Source organism: Pyrus communis, chromosome 12 (assembly GCF_963583255.1).
Source record: "Pyrus communis chromosome 12, drPyrComm1.1, whole genome shotgun sequence".
Taxonomy (NCBI): Eukaryota; Viridiplantae; Streptophyta; class Magnoliopsida; order Rosales; family Rosaceae; genus Pyrus; species Pyrus communis.
The window spans coordinates 15,592,071-15,604,877 of NC_084814.1; the positions used below are offsets into that span (position 1 = coordinate 15,592,071).

The following is a 12,807-nucleotide window of genomic DNA, read 5'->3' on the forward strand; positions in this document are numbered from 1 at the left end:
GAGGAAAGACAATCTTCCTCCATAAATATATTGTTGTATTAAAAAGAATAATATTACTTGCCTCATTTTCAAAGGTAGGAAAATCCTTGTCTAATCAATATTAATGTATCATCATTTTACAGTGCAAAATCATAATTATAACCAAACATTTTTCTATCATCCATTAAAAATCTTCTATAAAAATAATTTTTTTTTATAGAAATTGTTTAATTACCTATTGAATCAAATAACAGTTCATCATAAAAATATTACTTGTTATCATAACTGATAGTAAAAGAATGAAAGATTTTAATTATTCTTACTACCACATTAGTAAAGAAATAAGACTTTTCACATTCCCATAATGAGTAAAAGTATTCTCCTTTTATAATATGCAATTTCTATGAATCTTTTGAGAATTTGATGCCCCAAGAGCCAAAAGCCACCTCCCCATCCCTTTTCCTCACATTGCAAGGAAAGAGATCCTCTCTGGATCTCTTCCACCAAGGCCACCGAATCAAGTGATATGGACCCTTGAAATTTGATCAAACGGCTAAAAACAGGGTCCCTTTAAAAGTTATAATAACTTTAGCCGTTGCATCAAATTTCAAGAGTTCATATCACTTAATCCGGTGACATTTGTAGAAGAGATCCAGAGAAGATCTCTTTCCACATTGCAATAGGTTAAGGACCCTTCTATTTTCTCTCTCTTCTCCTTTTTCTTATTACATTTTGAGTTTTGACCACTTTGCATTTTGTTTTCATACATATATAAGTGCAATCTCTCAAACTACAAGTTTGGTAAGCGTCAGTTGTTACATTTAGGGTTTTTGTTTAAAACGTTCAAGTATACAATCATGTTTGTCTGTTAACTATTTAGCTGTACATATGAAATTCTTTAGAACGAATGGACTTCCGAACTAGGTTTCCGTAATTGTAGTTTTTGTTCAACCCCCATGTGTGGTTGTGTTAAAAGCATACTCATCATCCCTACCTTAGACTTGGACACAAATCCACCTTTTTAGTACACATTGTCACAACCACATGTTTTGGGGTAAGAAAAATAACCAAGTGTTATCTAAAAGTGAAAACATATGCTTTTGGAATATGTCATTCACTCATTAATATGTTCTATTTCTCTTTATATGAGTTAAAAAGCAAATCACCAACCTATTTCAAAGTGGAAATGCAGTTAAACATGTAAAAAAGTTTAGTCAAAAAGCTTGATTTAATGAGTTACCAAAGTTTGGTACAAGGGAAAAGGCTTTGGGGTTGGGATAAATCAATGACCTAACTAAAAATTGGATTTGGATTCCATCCAGATCCTCTTTGTCACATCCAATCCATTTATTGTACATCGTGCGGCTAGAAATTAGTTTGAATTATTTTATTTAAAATTAAATATAAACAGTACCTAACGAAAGTTAGCTGCACGATGTACAATGAACGGATAAGATGTGAGGACCCTTAGGATCCTCTGGAGAAAATCCTCATCCCTAAAAATTAACTTTTAAAAGTTAAAAAGGATAGAGATACTTTTGACTCTTAAGAAGAACACTAATTATGCAAATTTGATTGAGATTTCATAAATTATCGCATTTGATGAGTGAAGGATTAGGACTCCCTTTGGGGACTTTTGGTCAAAACAAAGTAGATTCCTCTTTGGAAAGTTTGGAACTCAGTTTTTCTCACATGATATCGACCTTTCTTGGACCTTTGAAAAAGAGGCAAAACCCAAATTCCACATGAAGTGCTTTGCATTTGGATGTCTTATTTAGGTCAAGTTTTTCTTTTGGGTTCTTTTTAGTCAACATCTCACGTGCTGCGGCCGTGACCATTTCAACTCTCCATTTTCAGATATTGCCAAGAAAAGAGTTTGTCGTACCCCCACATTTCAAACTTACACGAAATAGGACCGCTAAAATTGCGGCATCTTAAACCAATTATAAAAAGTTACTTTTGAAAAACGCTATTATTGATCTAGATGAGTTCAATTTCACCATGAGAAAATTTAAAGATATTTAAAATGCAAAGAACAGCTTTGTTATCATCGTTGAATTCCTTATACTGTTAGTGAGAGACCTTTTTGCGGTCCGTTTCTAGTTCGAAGCTGATATTGACACTCTATAAAAGTAGTACTCCTCCCATCCTCCGTAACGAAAATAAATAAATAAAGAACTCGTCAAGTGCAAGATGACGTTTTTGGAGTACTACAACTCATAAAAGCAACCCCAATAACCATTAACATAATTTGAACTTCACAAGTGCAACGCATAACAACAGTAAACAAGCAATTCTGAAATAGACTTGTCCTCCTGCATAACAAGCCAACAGATGATTATTTCTCTATATTACAAGAGTGATACAAATGCATATGCAGTTTCTCTTCCAAAATTACCCAAAAACTAAGCGGCCAAACTCTTGGACGCGATCTCAAACACGTTTTCTGACAGTCCATTGGCAGACAATATCTTCTCCAGTTGTGCCTGCAAACACCATACCATGGAATCTATTACTGTGCTGGCTCCGGAATTGAAACAAATACAAACACTGCATCTAAACATCGATTTTTCTGTTCGAACTTTATAAGAACATTGTGCTTTGTAGTCCAAGAAATTAAGCAATGCCCAAAGAATGTACTGTGGGAAAAATAACAAAAATGCGAGCGATAAGAATGAAATACTTACTTTGGCAAGGTTTTGCCGGGTTTCATCATAGCGCCTCCACCTGGAGAAGGCTGACACCATGCGGGAGGCCACCTGCAATCCATGACCAAGGATGTTATTAGGGAAGAAATAACATGTAATGACAACCAAGCAATTCACAGCAAGAAAAATGTTAATCAAGAGGATTCGATCAAAAAACCTGAGGGTTTATTTGATCTAATTGCATCACAATTTCTCCCAAAAACTTGTAGCCTGACCCATCGTTTGCATGGAAATTAACAGGAGAGCCACAGAAACCTCCAATGAGTGAGTACACCTTGTTTGGATTGCGCAAGTCAAATGCAGGGTGGCTTAAGAGGTTCCGCACATTCTCAACATTGCCAGGAATGTTTGACATGGCTTGAAGTTGAAACCATTTATTCACAACCTGAGGAGAGGAATACAAAAATACGAAGAAAAAAAAAAAAAAAACAAACAAACAAAACAAAAAAGAAGTGAAGAAGCTTTTAGTTGAATAAATGAGAGAAGAAATCATCAGAAAGGTACATACTAAACAACTGTAGGCCGGGTTAGCACTCAGCCCTTTGTTTTTCGAGGTCCAAAAGCACCAAGTTACTTAGTATGCAAAGGTGGAAAGGTGAGAAGCAAGCCGATGAAACAGAACATCTGATATATGATAAACTAATGTTCATTTAAGGAATTTCAAAAGCTGAAACTTGTAATAAGAAATTGACAAGGAGCTCGGTGAAGACAACGGAAGTCAGAGCAAAATAGATTATGAGTCACTATCATAAAGCATCCTGGGTTCAATCTTGCCTTCCAATTGACGTGGGAAATGAAAAGAAAAAATTTGGTGTGTAGCTCCATTAAAGTCCTTAATAGTGCAACTTAACGACAAGGAAATGTAGGTTTAGTGAACATCATACAGGATAACATTAGTTACATGTAATGAACCTCAGAAAAACATGCAGACAGGGAAGGAAGGAAGGAGGGAGGAAGGGAGGGAGGGAGAGGAAAACACACACCAAAGAACTAATAAATATAACTCATTCTAGCAATTTAGGGACTATTAAGTTGGAAATAGAGCTTTACCAAATAGTCCTCCTTCCATTTGCCATAGAAGTCGGCCAGAATATCATCACGAGTTTTACCAGGGTTTTGTGCTAAGGCTGCCAAAGCTGCAAACTGCTCAGTCATGTTTGTGGCAGTCTTGTACTCATTTAGCACAAGCTCAGTACACTTTGAATCCTCGAGCGATGCAAGATATGCTATAGACGAAACAAAAAAATATAAGCACAATGAGTTCATGCAAGGCTAACTTCACCAATATAGAAAACATTACGTCTCAGAAGAACAAAACAGACCAAGAGCAATATTCTTAAGAGCACGCCTGGACAAATTGGGGTGGTCAAACACATACTCTTCTGAGCTCCTGTTGTTTTCAACCTGTGAAACATGTAAAGTTCAAGTCTGTTCTTGGTAGAATAGAACAAGTAAAGAAAGCACACGACGAATTTCTCAATAAAACTCTAGGTAAATCAAAATTATCATACTGTGCTCAGAAGCTCTGCTTTCAGTTCATGGGCTAGCTGCTTCCTGATAAAAGAACGAACAGCATGAACAGCATCAGGATCTGCAACTTCCATCATGTCCATTATTTCTCCTTCACCGGGGAGACTTATTGCCTTTGCCACAAATTCCTAATCAACCAAAGGCACATACAGTTCACTTATGAATTAATTCTTCCCACATCAGAAAATTATTTTTGAAAAAAATAAAAGGCTTCATCATACTTTATCCAAGCTTAAGTCGGACAGTATGCTTCTGAGCCCAAGCACAAACTTCGGATTCAAAACCAAAGGTTTGTTTTGTTGGAAATCAGCAACCAAATTAAGCATCAGCTTACGTGCCAGCACTTGTCCAGCCTCCCAGCTGCAACACAAATATAAATAAGTAAATAAGCAAACTTCAAACGGGGGCTCATTTAATGAAACGAGATATTTTCTGTTTGCACAAGACAAACCGGTTGAATTTGTCGGAATCATAAGCAAGGAGTAAAAAGAGATCACTATCTGTGAGATCGGTTTCCAGACGAATAGGTGCACTATAGCCCCGGAGCAGAGATGGAATCGGTCGTTCGGATACATCAGAGAAGATGAACTCTTCTTCTTTCTGCATAGGATAGTAAAAGCAAAATTATTAATACAAGCACCTGGTGTCCATTTAAAAGACCCAGTTTTACACGCCAACACCTCTATATTTTGCCAATATACATCACTGTGTAATGTGGTAAAAAGATAACTCAAAGAAAACAAATTAGAGGCTTTGCATTTAACAAGTTTGAAAAAAGATTTCAGTTTTACATCTATTTAGTAAGTATATCTTCACAGTTCACACAAAAGTTCTGCTGGTTATAATCCAAGCTGCCATGCATTCTTAATTGCATGTCAGTGACACTATTGTTTGACATATAGCCTCTAAGTTGGAGGATAGAGAAATCAAAACTGCAAATATGAGACAGAGAAGAATAGCTAAAAATGGAAAATCTGAGCCAACCTTTGTTACTCTAAGAACTGTGGTGTAGACTGGCTGACCATTGTTAGCAATAGACTGCACTATCCCATCATGATGCACAGAGGACAGAGGCACCTCCTTGCCAGTTGAGTCAAGTAAACCTACTGCCACGGGAATGAACATGGGTTCTTTAATGGGTTGCCCTGGAGTTGGTGGCACCTCTTGACTGATCATGTCCATCATCAAACAGAGCTGGTTAGTAGTGCCACCAAACAAAAAGACAGGTAAAGACAAGACAAAACTACATCCTGTTGAGTCGAGTATACCTAAACTTCAAAGAAAAAGTACGGGCCTCAGCATTATAAGAGGATGCAACTTTAACAATTGGGGTCCCAGCTTGGGAGTACCTACAGTTTAGTTACACTCTAATATGTAAGAACTAAGCATGAATACCACCAGTACAAAAATTAGGAAACAAGAAGTGAGGGACAGACAAGCACCATAATAAGAAATTAGCAAAATCTGCATTATTAGCATCTCGCATGGCAGCATAAAAGTCTTCACAGGTTACAGCTTGTCCATCATGTCTCTTGAAGTAAAGATCCATGCCCTGAAATCGGGAAAACTCAGATAAGTTGACTTTGAAAAATGGTCCGCCTGAAAATATTAAGTAAACTTGTAATCATTCAAGCATTAGTTTTAGAAATAGGTTTTCAGTCTTACATTTCGGAAACCTTGACTTCCAAGTAAGGTTTTGTACATTCTGACTACTTCAGCTCCCTGATAAAGTTGGAACGTAAGATTGTGCCATTGACTTTGTAGACGCGCATATAGATAGATATATATATATATATATACATATATATATACACACACATATATATATCTATGTATGTGTGTATGTGTGTATGTATGTATGTATGTATATGTATGTATGTATGTATGTATGTATATATGTATGTATGTATGTGTGTGTGTATGTGTGTGTGTGTGTATAGAGAGAGAGAGAGAGGAGAAACCTTTTCATACACCTGTCAAAAGAAAATGGAATAACAGAGGATAATTAGATGTCTTCTCCACAAATTATAGAAAAGGAAAACGAGATAGGAAGAACAGTTGCTAATCCCTACCGTCACTGCAAGTAGATGTTGATGGCAGCCCAAAATTACAATCAGATACAATGTGATTGCACAAGACACCCAAAACATGTCAAAATTGAGAGCACAAATTCCTATGACAAACAAAAGAGGCCTTCACCCAAATTACTGAAGATAGAAAACTCGCCTGTATAGAAGTTATCCATCTGCATGAAAGAAAGAAAACATGCATATGATCTAAAGGCAATAATTAGAAATGGATTAGAAAAAGCCAACTCTGTATGAGCTACCAAATAAAAGGTGACATCTGACCTTGATGTAAGAATGTGGCCGCACGGGATGAGCCATGGGGCCAGCATCCTAAAAGACCGGAAAAAATATATCAGTACTTAAAAAGGTGGCACCGTACAACATATCATTCGAACATCAAATACAGTCATACAATGGACTCATAACTCAACTAATAAGCTCCATAAAATAGTATAAAATAAGATGAAAAGGCAAACCTGTGGAAACTGATAATTTCTAAGTTTGGAAACATCAGAAATCCGCTTTACAGGGCGACTCCCCATATCAGATGAAAATTCCTACACATAATAAATGTCATAAATGAGCAAAACTCTCCAAGTCATAAGATCAAATCTACAAGTATCTCCATGGGACTATAAATGGCCTGGATAAAAAGTAATACCTGATCACGGAAAACAGTTAGACCCTCCTTCAGGCTAAGTTGAAACCAATCACGACATGTCACTCTGGATGTATATTAGCGAAACAATTAGCTCAAGATTAAACATATTCTTGCATTAAAAAGGTTGTAGACACATAAACCCTAATGCCTTGGTGTAATTACTGAACCCTCTCATGGGATAGGATGCATATAATCTTTGTCAACCAACCTGTTGCCAGTCCAGTTATGGAAATACTGCAAAAATAAAAAATAAAAATAAAAAAAATCAGCACCAATTTGCTCCTGCCACAAATCAAAATTGGCATAGGATGAAGGTTTGTGTCCCGATCTTATAGATGTGAAAAACAAACCTCATGGCCAATAACACCCAAGATGGCTGCATAGTCTGCATCGGAAGCAGTTTCTGGAGATGCCAAGACAAGTTTGGAATTGAATATCTGCAAAAATTAAAAATTAATCAACATTGTACATATATAAAGAAAATATGGAACTCTTTATCAACAAAACTAGATTCTGAGAGTAATACATACATTCAAACTCTTGTTTTCCATAGCTCCCCTGGTAATCAAATAAGAACAAAAAGTACCGTTAAACTATAGAATAAATTAAGATTAGTAAAATGAAACCATCAGTCACATTCCACCAAATAAAGTTCAAATTTGGAATGTTGCATAATTATTTTTTAAACTTCTACCTAGAAAGGAAAAAAAAAAATACATACATGTTAAAATCTGGAACAGCCACAATGTTGAAGAGATCCAGATCATACTCGAGACCAAAAACCTATTAGAATAGTCAAATGTTAGCACTTAGCACAGCACAACAAACTCTACAATCAATTCAATTACAGAACTTTGATATCAAAACCAATAATCTTCTTAAACGAAAAGAAACCCACATCCTCATCCCATTTCATAGCAGCCTTAAGTGAATACATGGCATGTGCTGTTTTTGCTACATCTTGAGCAGGGGTCCAAATCCTCAAAGCCACTTTTCGACCTGAATGAGTAATAAATGTGTCATCTCTGCTCTCGAGCTGTCCAGCAACCAAAGCAAACAAGTAGCAGGGTTTCTTGAAGGGATCCACCCAAAGAGCATAATGTCTATTACCCTGAACCACAAGCACAAGATTAGAACATATAAAAGTACAGTAAATCTCCAAATATTGCTTCGTTTAGTAAGTGATGATCACCTCTAGGTCTCCCTGCTCTCTGAGATTTCCATTGGACAACAACACTGGGTATAACGATTTATCAGCTTCAATGCGGCATGTATACTTTGCCATTATATCAGGACGGTCCTGTTCCAAGTGAAATGTAATCAGTACAGCAGAAGTTGATAAAAATTATAACTGGAGGACCGGAATAAATAATCAATTAAATTTACAAAACCTGATAGAATGTAATTTTACGAAAACCCTCAGCTTCACACTGGGTGCAGAAATTCCCGGATGACTTGTAAAGTCCCTGCAGTAAAATTAATCTACGGTCAAGGCCAAAAAGAAACACATACCAGACCAAAAAAAAAAAAAAATTGTAGATATGACGACATGCACCTCTAATGATGTGTTCTTCTGGGGATACATCTCTGTTAAAATTTCCAAAGTAAATGCCCCGCTAGGTAGCGATTTTAGTGTCAAATGGCGTGAATCCAAGTTGTAATCCTCCTCCTATCAAGGGAGAAAAAACAATGAGAATAAATCATAGGATTCCCAGAAAGGGGAGGAAGAACTTTTGAAAATAGAAATCAGTACATAATATATTTCTAATAGAAAAGGTATGTTCATGATCTCAAGGTTCAGGTATGATGTCAACGAAAGAGGCAACTTAAACTGCTAATTTTACAAAGTACAAAAAAAAATAAAAAATAAAAACCTTTCTATGCATTACATTAAGGAATAAGCTTGAGTCGATGCTTATGTTCTGCAGAAAGCAATCATGAAACTAACCAAAAACCAGAATGGCACAAACACAATAGAAATTACATGCCTTTAAATCCTTGCCGTTGATCCGAACTGAGAGTAATTTAAGATCTGTTCCATCCAGAACCAATGGGGAAGAAGATCCTGTCATACAAACAAAAATTTATGAATAAAAACATTACTAGGAATTCTTCCACAAAATAATATGTAGCATAATAGAAAAGACAAGCAAAGCTAGATTTAGAACACTGCGCCAGACAAATGACAATATTTTCTGACAAGCATAATCAATTCGTTAAAATAACCAGGAAGTTACCAGGATAACAAAGACAAAGATATTTTCTACCAATGAAATACTAAATGCGAAGAGTGGTCATAGGACTACCTTCAACCCTGGGGAAGACACATATTTTTGAACCAACAATTGTTTTCTCCTCACCCAGCGAAAAGTCCAAATCCACCTGAAGTAGTAGCTCCATAAGTACAGAAAAATTGAGGGTACAAAAGATCAGAAACCTAAAGAATATACAGTAATTTGATTTATTAAAGTGTAGTATACCGAGTCAAAGTAGTAGTCAGGCATTTTGTAATCCTTCAAAAATATTTCTTTTGGTGCAGCCATTTTGGATTCGTCAACTTGATCTGGCAAGCTTTCTGTGGCAACTGAACAGATTAGCCTCCTGCTCCCTTGTTTGTCCCTCTGGAATGATTCAAGATTTTCACATGATTAACAAAAGCATAAGACGAAACAACTACAAGATTGGTGTGGAGCATGAATAATTTGTTGAGTACAGAACAAGAACCGAGGACACAACTCATACAAATATGTGTGTGTGCAAAGAAATATCAGAACACACAAAACAGTTTCTGGTAAAAGCATTGCAACTCACAGGTAATGCAGTATATGGAAAGCGATAATTCCTTGAACACGTGGCCTGAAAACATCAGTTCATTACGAGAGTTTAGGTTTCAGAAACTTCTGTTCGAATTTCAAAGTTGATATAACAAAATCGTCAACGAAACACAATACTATAAAAAAGAAAAGAATATGTATTTAAAACAATTCACCTATGAAAAAGTTGAGAAATATGCACGAACCTCCAAAGTAAGAAAGCGCTTGTATCTGGAAAGCCTTTTGACTGAATTCCCCAACAATCTAACACGACTGGTACACTGAAGCTCAAAAGAAAGAGAAAATATTCAGCAAGTGGACGAAGTTTTAAAAACACAAACCAAATACAAAATTGTATCCACACAATTGCAACACGCTGTCGCTCCGTAATTCTTCTTTGCAAAACCATACAGCACATAGATATGACATTCTATATCCTAAAGAGAATATATAAATAGCTGGCCAGAGACGAAAAGATAGCTAAAGTGAAGAAATTTGAAGGAAAACAAAAAACAAAGAACCATAGCTATTAACCACGAAAAAGCGACACGACTTACAACCCTTTAGTAGATTCCTAGTCTAGATTTCAAATATGCTTCTGTGTTTTACTATAAAATTCAACAGACCATCTCTTACAATCGCACACACCAGTAAAACTGCTTGCAAGTCACAATCTTTCAATACACACAATTACAAACAAACACACCAATCAAATATACAAACTAATCACTATCCACTAATCAAAGATATGGGTTAAGAGCAATCACAGGAGCAGATGAGATCAAACCCAAAAGACTGGTCCTCACAAAAGCAGAGCTCTTGCATGGCAGAACCAACCGAGCCATTCCAAACCCCAAACAAACCTACTTTAAGCACTAATCTCTTGAATCCCAATAAGTAATCAAAGTTTTAACGAAAACCCAGATGCCCAAAACCCCAACAAAATCCCCAAGAGGCCCTAAAACCCTAGATCAAAAATGACCCAGATGAAAAATGAACAGAGCCCATTGATACTGATACACTCCTTATAAAAGGATATATGGATAATGCAAATTATGGACACCAAAATTCAATAAAATGATAAACAAAAACCCCTAAAACAAATTAATCATGGTTTCCATTGATTCAGATAATATTGTGAAAAAAAAAATTGAGATTGGAATTTGATGGTTTCTTGTGCAATTACCTTGTGTGATTTGATGATCAAAATGCAAGGAAAATCCAGGGGCTTTAAAACAACCTGAGATAGTGAGATGGAACCTATTTTAGGTGCCTCACTGAAGCCATTATTATATCCTAAATCACGTTTAACTTTTTATTTTATTTTTAAATTTGATGATAATCTTTTTCGTCATTTTTGATGTTCCATTGGCCTATGTTTTGGGTTGTCTGTCTGTATTTGTGGTTTTTTAATATTATCTGTTATTTCCTGGGCCTGGACAGCAAAGTTGGGCCTTAACTTGGCCCAATATGGATGGCTGAAATAACCTGAGGTTTGTTTAGGTCGTGAGATCATTGGCGGTGGGTGGTTATGTTAATTCACCGTCAAACTTATTATGTGGTTCATCTACCTTAAATATTGCAATTTAGTGATATTTTTCTTTACTTATAAGTAAGACGTTTTAAATTCGAATCTTGAGAATGACGAGTCACTTCATTCAATTTAGTATAAATATATCGTTGTATAAGAAAAATAAGTATGTGATTCATTCTTATTTTTGTTTAAATGTTGGTAAGCCAGGTATCATTTTACTTTTGAAGTTGGGTGTAGTAGTTTAAACTTTGGATGCAATTAGATTCTGTTTATGTTGTGGTCTGTTGAGTCGGAGTTTTTGCTTTTGGGGAAGAAGTTGGAACATTTTAACAAACGATAGTATTTATATTAAGACTATCTCCAACCCTTCGAGATAAAGATTTAAGTCATAACCCAAAAAGTACTTTTCTCCTCCAATTGTTATGGTTTAAAATTTTAGCCTGAGTTTATTAAATAATGATTTTAGCCTATTTTTTTTGGGTAACTTTTTTAAAAGTAAACTTTATGTAGATTATCCTAATTTATTTTTATGAACATTTTAATCCAAAAATATTTAAATTCCGATAAGTAATTAAAAAGCATACAAATAAATAGATATTTATAAAGTTTAATGTGAAATTTGATTTAAATAATTTTCTTAAATTATGTAGACATTAGATTTAATTTTTGGCCGTCAAATCTTTTTTTTTACCGTTATATTTGATTTCATTTGATCAAAGCCGTTTGATTATAAGTTTAAAAAAAAATAAAAAAAAAAGGCTTGAAATATGACAGTTTGGTGGGTTCAAAATAATTTAAGCCAGACTTAAATCATGTGGAGAATATAATCCAAAAGATATATTTTCCTCCCAAGGCTTATTTTAACCCAATGATTGGAGATTGGGGGAGGGGGGGGGTGGGTGTGGTTTGAAATTTATATTTTAAGCTTTATCTTATGTGTTGAAGATGGTCTAAGGGGTTGGGGTAATGGGCTAAACATCACACTAGACTAGCTATAATAATGTGGTTCAAATTCACATTTGGCAAGAATTAAACCTAAGATTTCTCACTTATAAATAAAGATAAATACCACTAGATCGTAATACTAAATAACGGGAAAAAGTTAGAACTTAAATCCAATTCAAATTCGAGTTAGAAGGTATAACTGCTTCATATGACGGGATGTCTACTTTAAAATTTGGGCTTAGAAAATGAGCTAATGCCAAAAGCCCAAAGATCATGGTAATTAATTCTACAAATATTCTGTTTATTTAGCGATGAGCAATTCAATGTATTGAATCTAAGATTTCATATAAGTGAACAGAAATATTACTAAACTACACTGTTAGTTTTTATAACACCTGCCATGTGGTGATATTAAGTTAATAAGGAGAAGTCTTATAGTGTAGTACTTACAGTGTCGCATGGTTTTGCTAATCCATGTGGCATTTGCAATTCAATGCTAGCCAAATCTATGCAGAAAATTATCGATGTATGTGATTCCTTATTGAAAAAATACAGAAAACACACTCCA

The 12,807-nt window shown here is 35.3% G+C and overlaps 1 protein-coding gene across 1 annotated transcript; it reads right to left on the minus strand.

Annotated features, from left to right (window-relative positions):
- Positions 1-2,201: 2,201 nt before the first annotated feature.
- Positions 2,202-10,753, minus strand: LOC137710299 (puromycin-sensitive aminopeptidase-like). Its single transcript, XM_068449231.1, has 32 exons — positions 10,528-10,753; positions 9,967-10,041; positions 9,759-9,803; positions 9,428-9,568; positions 9,254-9,329; positions 8,936-9,012; positions 8,503-8,616; positions 8,339-8,413; positions 8,140-8,247; positions 7,846-8,058; positions 7,669-7,730; positions 7,478-7,505; positions 7,298-7,384; positions 7,156-7,181; positions 6,948-7,011; positions 6,763-6,843; positions 6,569-6,616; positions 6,444-6,462; positions 6,290-6,294; positions 6,179-6,190; positions 5,883-5,939; positions 5,660-5,769; positions 5,486-5,566; positions 5,202-5,385; positions 4,669-4,817; positions 4,439-4,577; positions 4,199-4,345; positions 4,010-4,091; positions 3,738-3,913; positions 2,845-3,072; positions 2,667-2,738; positions 2,202-2,465 (listed from the first exon to the last, which is right to left on the minus strand). The coding sequence occupies exons 1-32, from the start codon at positions 10,603-10,605 to the stop codon at positions 2,385-2,387; spliced, it is 2,940 nt and encodes a 979-aa protein (XP_068305332.1). The 5' UTR covers positions 10,606-10,753; the 3' UTR covers positions 2,202-2,384.
- Positions 10,754-12,807: the final 2,054 nt, after the last annotated feature.

Coding starts and splice junctions, on each gene's coding strand:
- LOC137710299 (XM_068449231.1), bottom strand. CDS start 10,605: ATGGCTCGGTTGGTTCTGCCATGCAAGAGCTCTGCTTTTGTGAGGACC. Junction 6,617..6,762: donor GAAATTATCAGTTTCCACAG/GTTTGCCTTTTC, acceptor CCGGTCTTTTAG/GATGCTGGCCCCATGGCTCA. Junction 3,073..3,737: donor AATGGAAGGAGGACTATTTG/GTAAAGCTCTAT, acceptor TCCTCTCCTCAG/GTTGTGAATAAATGGTTTCA.